This window comes from Epargyreus clarus, unplaced genomic scaffold (assembly GCF_041222505.1).
Source record: "Epargyreus clarus isolate Ecla_fem2 unplaced genomic scaffold, WU_Ecla_fem_2.2 ptg000026l, whole genome shotgun sequence".
Taxonomy (NCBI): Eukaryota; Metazoa; Arthropoda; class Insecta; order Lepidoptera; family Hesperiidae; genus Epargyreus; species Epargyreus clarus.
In genome coordinates, this window is record NW_027332233.1 from 10,578,345 (window position 1) to 10,590,639 (window position 12,295).

Consider the following 12,295-nt stretch of genomic DNA (forward strand, 5'->3'; position numbering starts at 1 on the left):
TACAATGACAAGGTATTGTAGAAAGAAGCCTAGAAAGTTTAAGATTCATTTTTCGTTAATTTTCTTTTACGCTCGTCATTAATTTATCAATCTTATACAATGTCGTCTTCTAAAGATAGGAATTTGACCCATACATTTTAAATAATCAGAAATTTTAAATGTCATTTAGTAGATAAAACGTAGATAGATTGATTATTATTAATAACGAACATTAATACCTTAAGATATTGTCTAGATAGTCAGTCAGATTTAATTGAAATCAAAACATAGAGAAATCCATTGGCACGTAGATATACAGACACATGTACTACTATAGGTAAAATTTACATCATTTTTTGTGCATCCTTTGTCCGTCACACGAAATCTAGTGCAATATATTACCATTTATCTTACACATACTGCTTCATGATATTTAAATATATTAAATAGGGATAAATAAGGTGATCCTTTCGATCAATAAAAAAAATACACAGCAAACTATCTACTTTTAATATTCTGACATAAAAGTAAAATACCTTCTTAGACAAATCGATTTTACTATTGTCAGTTCATAGAATAGTAAATGACTAAATAATATATATAGATATAGATAGTACAAGTATGCCTCAAAAGACAAGGAAAGGATTAGGTTCAATTTCTTTAAGTTAATTGATAACACACAATATTTAATATTGCCCTACCTAAAGCTAAAACCGCAAGGTTCTTAATACTGAATTAATATTGATAGTATTAAAAAGACATTCTTCTCATGAAAGTTGCAGTAAATTTTATGATATGAGCTTTTACTAAGGTCCCTTATCAACATATGAAAGGTGACAAAGTAAATACATATTTTAGAGTACATACATTTAAAGAATAACAAAATATTTTGCCACAAAGCATACCATAAAGTGTAAGAAATGTTTGTAAAGGACAAACATAATACGAAACAAGTAAAACAAAATACGTCTAAGTAATAAAATTATAACACTTATTTATAAGTAATCGTATTTTGATTTTTTCTTATCCTAACAATGACTAGATGTTATATAAATATCTATTTAGTCTAATAATGAAACTCTTCATAAATTTCGTTTGATATGTACAAGAACTTGATTTTTAAGTTATTAACATTAAAATTCAATTTCGTTGACAGTAAAGTTCAATCTAAATAAAACGAAAGAGGCTCATAAATCTTGACATACCTATAAATTGAATAAAGTGCGAAGTAACATAAGTTTTATTCCGTTTTGTTTGAAACTAATGAGCAGATTGGAATTATTCATAAACTTAACCGTTAATGTTATATTTAAGACTATAGGAGCTTGGTTGCGAAGTTTTCGTCAGCAGCCGCTCGGAAGCGTCACACAGATCACTGGCTGAGTACCGGTTCCTTTTCAGATTAGTACCCTTAACGTCTTTGTCTAACAGTCTTTTCTCCTCTGATTGATCTAGCTCCTTGACACTGCCGTTTGGGCTTTTTGTGGTTATTATTTTCTCGCTAGTTGTGCTGGACGGCGTTTGGCTTCCGTTTTCCGATTCAATAATCTGTTCTAGAGTACTCGGTCGTCTACACGGTTCGAAGTATTCGACCGTGGGCTGCATGACTGGAGCCAAGTTTGCCATCGGGTCGATGCCCAAGAGAAGCATAACCGTCGCAGGATGTTCCATTATGTATTGAGTGACGCAGTGGAGGAAAGGCTCCGTTTGCGTACTGCGATGAAGCTTCGGCCGCTCCGGTGTGATCGGCCTTTCTTGCTACGGAGGTACAATTCATATAAGTATTAACAGAAATCAGACAAAGAGTAGAAACATGGTACAATCTATCGGGTTTACTTTATAAGAATACTACATGGATACTTATCACTGCTACACAAAATTAATACTTATTTTAGTTAAGTATGTTTACTATCTAACTGGCAAAACAATTTATTATAAATGACGACATGTTGCAAAACAATATAATAAAATCATATCTAAGGGTTCGTACACAAAACTGCGATGCGACGTCGCATCGCAAAAATCTGCGAGCTCCCTCGACGCATCGCAAGAACTTGCGAATTGATTCGCATCGCACAGTGGTTGTTGTTGTTCGTCACCCTGAGAGACGCTACGCCGCACGATATCGCATCGCAGCAATTCGCATCGCAATTTTCTGCGTTGCGAATTCGCATCGCGTCGCATCGCAGTTTTGTGTTCGAGCCCTAAAGTATAAAATACAACAAACATGTCCTATTTACTTAAGACTTTATTTTGATAGAATAAAAACGTATATTTGTACACAGCTTTTTAATTTTACGTAGAACCTCCGTAAATATTTTACTTTAAATACGTTTAAGGTTGTCTAAATTTACCTGATCCCAGCAAAATACGTCGGGTGGATGGCTGCAGCTCCGAGCTAGCTGGTTGGGTGGAGCGTTCCACTGGAGATTTGGGTTTGAATGCGCCGCATGCCAGCCGGGCCCAGTCATTTCCTGAAGCGCCTGAATAGCGTTCCGAACCTAGCGGAGCAAAATGTATCGGGTGACGAAATTGTCCAAGTATACAGGGTGAATATTTCAAAGATCAACACTACACAATCAAGATCAGATGCAACACTATCAAATAGTGGAATAATATAGGTGTATTTTTTTTGAAAATAAACTCGTTCGATTCCCGGCTAGGGAAAAATATATTTTTTTTTAAGTAATGATGCAGTTTTAGTTTTTATCAAAATCGGCCTCGTAACTCCTTTCAGCATTTTTCGCTAATCCTTATAGTTTCGGATTTGACCCTGAAGGCCTATTTCAAAAATTCACCCTGTATATAGGGTGCGCAAAATTATTCACCTTATTTTGTTTTTGATTAACTTTTGTATTAAATAAAAAAAGTGATTTAAAGTAATAGAGTACTTTACCAGGGCCTGTAACTTTTTTGCCTATTAGAAAATATGATATCTGTCAAGTGTCTTCCACCAGCATTGACACAAATTTGCGCCCGTTTTATCATATTTTCCACGACTTTCCTTAAGATTTTTGTCGGTAACACTTCGCATTCCAGTCGAATATTCTTCTTAAGAGCTGCGATTGACCCGTGACTTCAAGTAGTCCCATGCAGTACGATTTTTATTACTCAAAATCAGTTTTTTTTATTCAGTACTAAAGTTATTCAAAAACAAAATAGGGTAATTAATTCTGCGCCACTCTGTACTACACACCTTTTTACATCATATTTTATAGATAAACTTGTATACATAGATATTTTGTGCTTTTAATATTTTTATTAGATGCATCACATTGGTGACTAATTTCTTTGCTGGCCTCGGATCTCCCCACGCAACCGCGGGGGTTCAATATCTCACGTGCTTATTGGTATTTATTTTGGGTATTCTTTTTTTAGATATAAAAATATTTTCAGATTCCTAATAGGTCTCGAGTTCTGTTTGTAGTCGTGACGACCACAGCAATCATATTCATGCCAACAAATCTATAGATATCTTGAGATTAAATGCGCAAACCTTATTGATTTTGTTTGCTATGCTTCTTACACTTAGCTAATAGAAACAACATAAAAGGATTATAAATGAATGTCTTTATCGTTTTTGTTGGCTCGACGCTAAAGTTCTCTAACAACAAACCGTGATTGTGTACGACGGGTCGCGAGATTACGGTCTTAAAATTAATCTAAACTAATTTACCTCCATACTGAGCGCGGCCACATCGTGATGCAGAGTGGATACCTGCGTATCCAGTCTATCTACGGACGACCTTGTGTTGTGCATTTCTAAATTTAGTCCTTCCAAAGAATCAGCTCTTGTTACTTTGGGCGTGGCTACCGATCGCTGTCTTTCTATTCTCTCACGTAATTCCCTGTGCGAGAGCCGCGGCTGCATGTCGGATCTAAAAGAGACAGTTATTAGATTTATTGTTACGCGAAGAAACTTTGAACTTGATTTATTTGATTACCGAATACTTTTTAAGCCGGGCGCAAACGTCAGGGAACGTGATTCGGTTACCGATCAGGTTAATCGGTAATGGAATTGTCCGATCCGGCCACTGTGAACTTCAAATATATATATTAACTAGATGACCCGGTGAACTTCGTACCACCTAATTATGAGTGACTATCTGTACCTCGTGGTTTCACTCGTGTAATTTATGTATTATGTCCATAAACTACTGGTAAATATTAGGAAATGGCCACAGGAGAACAGGAAAATAAAAAATACAATTAAATAAAATTCACTCTACCTCTCTGCACTCTGTTATTTTTTTACTCGGTGGTTATCAATTCGGCCGGTATCTTTTTTTATGTATGTACACGAATTACTCCGCCGTTAGTGAACCGATTTTAATAATTCTTTTTTTATTGTGTTATTTTTTATTGTAGGTTCTAATGAAATTACAAAGTCAGTTCATCATTGACTATTTAAGGGTCTGATAATGTGGCTCGGAGACAAAATATGTAACTCCTCAACCGATGGGGATATTTGAGTTGTGTTTGAAGATATTTGGTGTAAGTTCTAACGAAATTGCAAAGTCAGTTCATCATTGACTATTTAAGGGTCTGATAATGTGGCTCGGAGACAAAATATGTAACTCCTCAACCGATGGGAATAATTGAGTCGTGTTTGAAGATATTTGGTGTAGGAGGTTCTAATGAAATTGCAAAGCCAGTTCATCATTGACTATTTAGTTAGGTTAGGTTGGAACACATAAGACAATATAAAACTAAGCGGGCAGGGCGCGGCAGCGCCCTGCGAGCGGGCGGTTCCAATCAATGTAAATTCAGACCTTACCTTAATTCATGATCACGTTTATACAATTTTATATTGTATTATTATAAATGTTATTATGTCATCACTAAAAAGGGTAAAAAAAATTTTAACAAAAAATACAACCGACTTCTATGTCACTACATAGTAAAAAATAATTCAAATAAATGTTGGTTTAGTACATATTTCTGAAGTCGGCGCTCAATATATTTCGTTCGAATTATTTTTTACTTTGTAGTGACATAGAAGTCGGTTGTATTTTTTGTTATTTTTTTTACAAACACGCGAAAAGAAATAACGGTATAACTATAACTTCAATAACGGTTTTTTTTAAAGAAAGTTTATTTACTTATAGTACTCTAATCGGGTTGTTGAATAGCTAAAAATGCTGAAACAGGTGTGTAAATAGAAAGGCGGTTTATAACAGTCTTAAGGGTTGATCTAAAAAAACAAACAGTGACTCAGATGCTTCATTATGTCTTATGATAATTTTCTTAGTGCTCCAAATTAACGGATATTAAATTAAAGTTCCATACCCGATTAAACGACCCTAAGGGTTGATTTTCCAAAAACGGTGAAAAATGTGTTCTATTATTTTGAATCAAAAAGCTAAATTTCAATTTTCATAGACTCTGCTTCAAAATCTGCCGACTTCTAAACGAAGTGTCTTCTAAAGCCAAATGCAAATTTTTACAGTCTTTGCTTCCAAATTAACGGATTTTAAAATAAAATTCCAACCCCTACTTAACCAACTTAAGGGTTGATTTTGCAAATATCGTAAAATAGATATTTAATTACTTTCTATCGAAATCCTATCAAATACCAATTTTCATATAGATTTGCATCAAAACTGGGGGACTTTAATACAAACTTTCAACTCTTATTTATTCACGGAAACGCGGTCGAACAGGATAAAAAGTATCCTATGTCCGTCTCCTGGTTCTAAGCTACCTCTCCACCAATTTTCAGTCAAATTGGTTCAGCCGTTGTTGAGTTATAAAATGCTTCACGAAAACGCGGTCGAACGGGATAAAAAGTATCCTATGTCCTTTTCCTGCTTCTAAGCTACCTCTCGATTAATTTTCAGTCAAATCGGTTCAGCCGTTCTTGAGTTATAAAATGACTTCACGGAAACGCGGTCGAACGGGATAAAAAGTATCCTATGTCCTTTTCCTGCTTCTAAGCTACCTCTCGATTAATTTTCAGTCAAATCGGTTCAGCCGTTCTTGAGTTATAAAATGACTTCACGGAAACGCGGTCGAACGGGATAAAAAGTATCCTATGTCCGTTTCCTGGTTCTAATCTACCTCTTTACCAATTTTCAGCTAAATCGGTTCAACCGTTCTTGAGTTATAAAATGACTTTAAGGAAACGCGGTCGAACGGGATAAAAAGTATCCTATGTCCTTCTCCTGGCTCTAACCTACCTCCCTACCAATTTTCAGCTAAATCGGTTCAGCCGTTCTTGAGTTATAAGTGGAGTAACTAACACGACTTTCTTTTATATATATAGATAAGTAGTTAAGAATTGATGATCTACTTTCGAACTTCTGTAATGTCCATTCGGTTAGATTTTAAAACCAATTGGTCGGTTTGAAAATTAATAACACGGTCAGAATAATAGGTACTCTGTGTCGGCCAGTACCAAATCGGGCCACCTATCCGACGTTATGTGACACGCATTCGTTTAATTAAATAATATGAGATCTTTTACGCCTATGTTTAACGAACGTCTAACAACCGAGATAAACTTATATGGGACAAACGTGACTTGATACGATCATTGACCGGGCACTCGGACCGGCAAACCTGCTTCAGTTCCCTGTTGTTTGCGCTCAGCCTTATTTTACTTTAGTACTATTGGTATTTCAAAAAAAAAACAACTTTTTTATTCCTGCTCAAAATACAATTCAAACGTCAAGAAGCGTTCTTTTTTTTTCATGTTAACTCTCAAAACCGTACCAGCCAGTGATTATATAAATAAATAACTATCATTATAAAAATAACTTATCATTATAAAAAAACACATGATGAAAATAACACAAAGAACTATAAAATAATTTTAATAGTTTTCGAACAATATCAACCTGAATTTGGCATGACGAGGACTGTTTGTGGCCCCTGGGAGGACCTTTTTCGGTGTTAACGCACTTTCTTCGGCAGCATTCTCATCATCTTCAGATATTGATGGCAATGTTAACGATGGGTGCCCATTCCCATCAGATTCCTGTTCCGCTTCGTAACCTTCTCTAAGATTGTAGGTAAGATCGTGTTGAATATCATGGATGAACTGTTGTTGATATTCCGGGTAAAGTCGTAACACTTCAGCGAGTCCTGACATATGGATACATTTCAAGTCGCAGTAAGTTAGAGCCTGTAATAATAGATTAGAATCATTACCCTGGCATACGTGTGTGTCACAAGTGACAATTATTTGTATTCAATATCACTATTACCTTGACGTCGCTGCTCGACTTGACTACTACGTCAGGATTATTACCTTGCGAAGGTCCTATGCCATTGTAAGCTTGTAAGTGGGTATTCATATCGCAGCCAACGAGATCACCTTTTCCTAATAAAAAATAATAATAAATACCTAATCGGTAAACATTATTATTCTACCAATTAAATTTTTGAAGGGTTTTTTTACCATTTACGTTTAATCTTAAAACACCCATCGATAAGCGTGTACACAATGTCTTTTGATCTTGTTCTAGCGAGTATTTTACCATTTACCTTTATCTTAAATCTTAAAACACCTGTTGATATGTAAATAATGATTTTTGATCTTATTCCAGTGTGTGCGTGTGTTAAAATTAGGTACTCATTTTTTCCCTAACACGCCTAATGAAGTGTTATCTACATCAAAAATGAAAGCTACCTACACACATCTTGTTATAATGATTTTTATTATTATGGACATATTACGTATAATTTATATTTAAGTAAATTTCGTTTTCGTAAATGAAAAGATTTATAAACGGAATTTATTGGAAAGTGAATATATATTTTAGTTTGTACCTATTTCATAATAGGTTTCTGGAACATTTTCCTATGTAGAGAAAATAGATTTAGTATAATCTATTGTTACACCTTCAAAAGTAATTTCGTTAAAAACATATCCACAAACTTTACTCTTTTATTTACTTACCTAATATAGCAACAACCATTTCATTTTGCATAACTTCCATCGATCCGTTGCATATGTAATAAATGTACGTCAGAGCATCCCCTTTGTGAACGAGGTACTCGCCCGGGGCGCAGAAATTGTTGCGAATATGCAGGGACAGTAGCTTCAAGCAACCTTGGGATGCCGCTTCGAATATTGGAAGTGATAGTATCTCTCGATGCAAATGTAGTGAAACATCACCCCTTAACTCCTCCGGGAACTCCTTTAGCGTCTAAAACGTTTACCAGACAATAAAAATCAACTTCACCGAAACATTTTCTTTTGTTACACATTTTCGCCGGATTCTAAATTATCGTGATTGTTTGGTTTCGGAACAATGTGTCTACGGTACAATTTTTTCATCGGAAATAAATGTATTGCCTTAGTAACTACTAAGCCAACTGGCTTCGAGATTTTTCAACAAAGCGTCCCTTGCCGTAGTAATGGACTGATATCATATTTACATTACATAAATTACATTGTATTCATATGAAAATTAATAGAATTGAAATAATGTATATGATAAGAGATTCATAAACGGATAACATAAGTATCCGTTTCATTTTAATAAAACGTACAAAACGAATAAAACCTTATAAAGTCATATTTTAATTTTATTAACAGACATTTATTGTGTACGAATCATTAGGGAAAGAAGATTTAATTCTTTAAATTGTAATTTATTTACATTCATTAATGTAATAGAATTAGACGTTTTCTTTTAAGGTATTTTTCATTTAATGTATTTAACCAACGTCGAGTCTTAGAATTAAATTAGTTGAGGGCCGTAAGAGATAATCTTTTCTTTCAAAATAAAAAGTCGGCAAAGCAAAAGCTGACGAAGTGGAATAAACTGATCGTTTTGATTCCATCCCATTTGATTCATTTAGTTTGTATTTTTTTCTTTTCGTTTTCTTTAGTTTAAGTATCTACTGTATTTTCTTTGCTGATTACTTCGATAGATTTTGTTTTACGCACGAAAAGTTTAAATAAAAAAAGAAAAAGTTTCCAAAATTTTAAAGTATTATAAGTATTGGAAGCTTATAAGTTAATTCACATATGTGAATATATATTTTAGAATTCACCTTGTACTTGTATATTAAATGTTGAATAAATGAATTTATTAAACACATTAAGAAGCTTAGCTAAAAGCTTCGTTACCTTCATTTAAAATTACCTCATGTATATCGATGCCGTGGTTCAACGACCACATCGTCTGGAAGTAGTCCTGCATCCGTTGCTTCAGTTCTTTGGGCACTTGGTTGATGGTGAGGAAGTCCTTCAGATCCCGCCACTTGCTCTGATACATGGACCGACGCGAATACATTCTTTGTATGATTGCCGTCACGTTACCGAACACCACGGCATGCATTAGCGCTGCGGGAGATTTTTCCGTTGCGTAAATAATTATGACATCACACGTGTGCAAAGCATCATCAAATTTTCGAAATAGAAACGGTAATAAGACGTTTCTTAAATATTTATGGATATTTAAAAGCTCTCAACAGAATAACGCTGTTAATACCAAATGTTACAGTGATTTATGCTTTATGGTATTGAAGATTGTACAAAGCGACGTTTGTTGCGAGATACGCAAAATAAATAGAAATAGTTTTCTGGAATTACTTTTATAACACATAAAATACTTCAACAAGTTGTTTCGTGTTGATAAATTGGAGAGATTGTACATGAATTATTTATATACCTATTCGGTCATTGCTCCTAGACATTGCTTATAGAAAATATATTGGCTCGTTTTATAGTCTATCCGATCCAAGTCTTTAATAAATTATTTCCATATTTCTATTTACCCATCTTGAACACCATTTCAAATTAAATGAGAAATCGGGAAACATTGACGCTCGTTTTCCTTATTACTAAGAAGAGAATTTCTAATAAATTCATTATGTAGGTATATTTGTCTAAGGAAAGTTTTTCATTAATTTATATTGTAAATATACAACAAATAACAATTCCACTTTAATGATCATTTTGTTATAAAACTTTATTTTAAAGCTCTACTAACCATTGGTCGTTTTGTGCCGTGGACAATTACAAATAGGTATAAAAAAATATATCTGTATTAATAGACTGTACTTTCTTATTCAGTTGCTTTGATCTAGATTAAGATAGCTTACATTTAATTATGTAACAGCTCTTGATGACGTATCCTGATCACAGCGAAACGGTTTCGCATAAAAGATTCACTATCGTGAATTCCCGTCATACAATAAAGTAATTCAACTTCATTATAATATAAGTGATCAGTATTATAGGTCTTACCTCCAACAAGCATAGTGAGGATACTAAATATCTTCTCAGGTAGAGTATTAGCGGAGACATTCCCGAACCCAACACTGGTGAGCGACGAACAGGTGAAGTATAGTGCGGTGACATAGCTCTCACTGTGAGATATATTCACTATTGGCACTTTCAATCTCTCCGCTAGATTGTTGATCCATCCTATAACATGAAATAATTATAAATCCACATCAAACATTGTTTATCTCACTCGAATTTATGCTTCGAAGATTAATCACCTCGTAACTAAAAGATTAAGATGTATAGTTTGCGGCGAAAAATCTAAACAGCTCTCCCGCTTATTGTTATAGTTACGGGCTAACAGGTGGCATGCCCGTTTTCTACTTCACTACTTTGATATATATCTATTATAAAAGTACCTAACGAGTATGTACTTCAGCTGTGGGTAAATTGCAATCGACATGGTCATCGACACCAGATAAGATTAAGAATCATACCTGAGGTCGGCCTCAGGTTTGTTGGTACCTATGAGTACAAAATTAGAACGTCCCGGTTAAGTTCCTCTTCTAAACCACTTCAAACCAAAACACAGCTGCGCTGAATACTGATGATAGCCATAAATAAGTGGTTCAAGATTCCAACCACGAAGGGTCCAACTTACTTATAAAACAATCTAAAATTACTCACCCAAATCCCAGCTTTCATTTTTGTGATGTTCAATTTCCTTTTCGGCAATAATAAACCAAATACACGCGAGCCAATGAGCGACGAGACTGAACGAGAGCATCAGGAGGGTGAGGATGAGTGCCGAATATTGCGAGTATCGGTCCATCTTTTGTAGTAAACGCGCCAGCCGTAACAACCGAGTCAGTTTCACTAAGTGGACATTCCCGGGAGTTGAATCCTGCCGACAAAATATAACAGTCACATCCTAAATGACTTAACTTTTGATATATTACATAACTTTGTTGACCGCGCATAGGCTAGTATCGCTTGAGTGGTCATTCAGTGATTAGTGATTAACGCGACTGTTAAAAGTTGCTTCGCGACTATTTAGTAGTGCGTCTAAACTGACACGTAAACAATGGATCGTTGACAGATTTTTCGAATAACATAAAACAGTACTGCTCGTTGGTTGGTCATACAACAAATTGAACGCCAGAGCGGCAGCGGATTAAGCGAGTGAAGTAACCTAAAGATGGTAGGAATAAAACATATGAGTGACAATAAACTAATAAAACAGTCTGCGTTGACGTGGGTCGCTAGCAGTCCCCCTCAAGTTGGAGTGCGCCTTGTCGTGGTGGGGGGGCTCAGTAACCCGTTGAAATCCAGCAGCAGGTGAATCTAAAGCACTCCAGTGGTGGTTGGGATGCACTGCGTCTGTCTCGTATCGGGCGGCAGTTGCATCTCATCGGTACGCTGCGTCTGTCCCGTATTGGGCGGCAGCGTTATCCCGTAATGTTGCTGTGTACTGTGCGTCTGTTCCGTATCGGGCGGAAGTAGTACCACCCCCCATAACGGAGGCATGGCGTAGGACACGGGGGTGTCTTACGTCATAAATTGTCCTCGAGGTGGGGAAAGATGAGCGGATGGAGTAATCTCCAACTCCATCCCAAACGGAGACGGGCTCTGCTGTGGGCAAACGCCGCCGGGACCGCGGACGAATGCTATAGCGTACCCGCAGAACCGGCAAAGGGCGTCCAGAGGAACACCGTGGGGTTTTAGCCGGTAAGAGTCCGGCATATCCTCTCAGCTGCCGCTGCAGAGAGGAACCCATGAGTGTTTCCCCACATAAAAAAAAGGGTCGCTACTAGTGACTAACGACACGCAGCGACAGTCGCCAACGCTTGTTGTCGACTGTCTCTAACAGTCGCTTACTGTCGCTCGTATAATAAAGCCTACACAAGTGTATCTCACCATAGTAGCAAATAGGCACTCAGCCTTAATTGTCATAATAAATCTCATCAGAATACTTTTATGTAACAAATCTTGAAGTCGGGTAACAAAAAGTATTTTAAATGAATCTTCAAAGGAGATAAGGCGGGCGCTATCAAGAAACTCGATGCGTACTATCGCGAGGATCTAGCCGGATGGCCCTTGTGCTAGTTTTTCAGCCCTTTATTCACAGTATAT

The 12,295-nt window shown here is 36.0% G+C and overlaps 1 protein-coding gene across 4 annotated transcripts in view; it reads right to left on the minus strand.

Moving 5' to 3' along the window:
* Nucleotides 1-461: 461 nt before the first annotated feature.
* The window catches only part of LOC140753444 (voltage-gated delayed rectifier potassium channel KCNH8), a 112,423-nt gene continuing 100,589 nt past the window's right edge, over nt 462-12,295 (minus strand). For all 4 annotated transcript variants that reach the window (XM_073088043.1, XM_073088042.1, XM_073088041.1 and 1 more), the window contains exons 8-16: nt 10,850-11,066; nt 10,184-10,363; nt 9,078-9,277; nt 7,883-8,132; nt 7,188-7,303; nt 6,819-7,105; nt 3,656-3,857; nt 2,334-2,480; nt 462-1,737 (exon numbers count right to left, since the gene is read on the minus strand). In XM_073088043.1, coding sequence (XP_072944144.1) covers nt 1,270-1,737; nt 2,334-2,480; nt 3,656-3,857; nt 6,819-7,105; nt 7,188-7,303; nt 7,883-8,132; nt 9,078-9,277; nt 10,184-10,363; nt 10,850-11,066 — 2,067 coding nt within the window. In that variant the 3' untranslated portion in view covers nt 462-1,269. The remainder of the gene's footprint in view (nt 1,738-2,333; nt 2,481-3,655; nt 3,858-6,818; nt 7,106-7,187; nt 7,304-7,882; nt 8,133-9,077; nt 9,278-10,183; nt 10,364-10,849; nt 11,067-12,295) is intronic.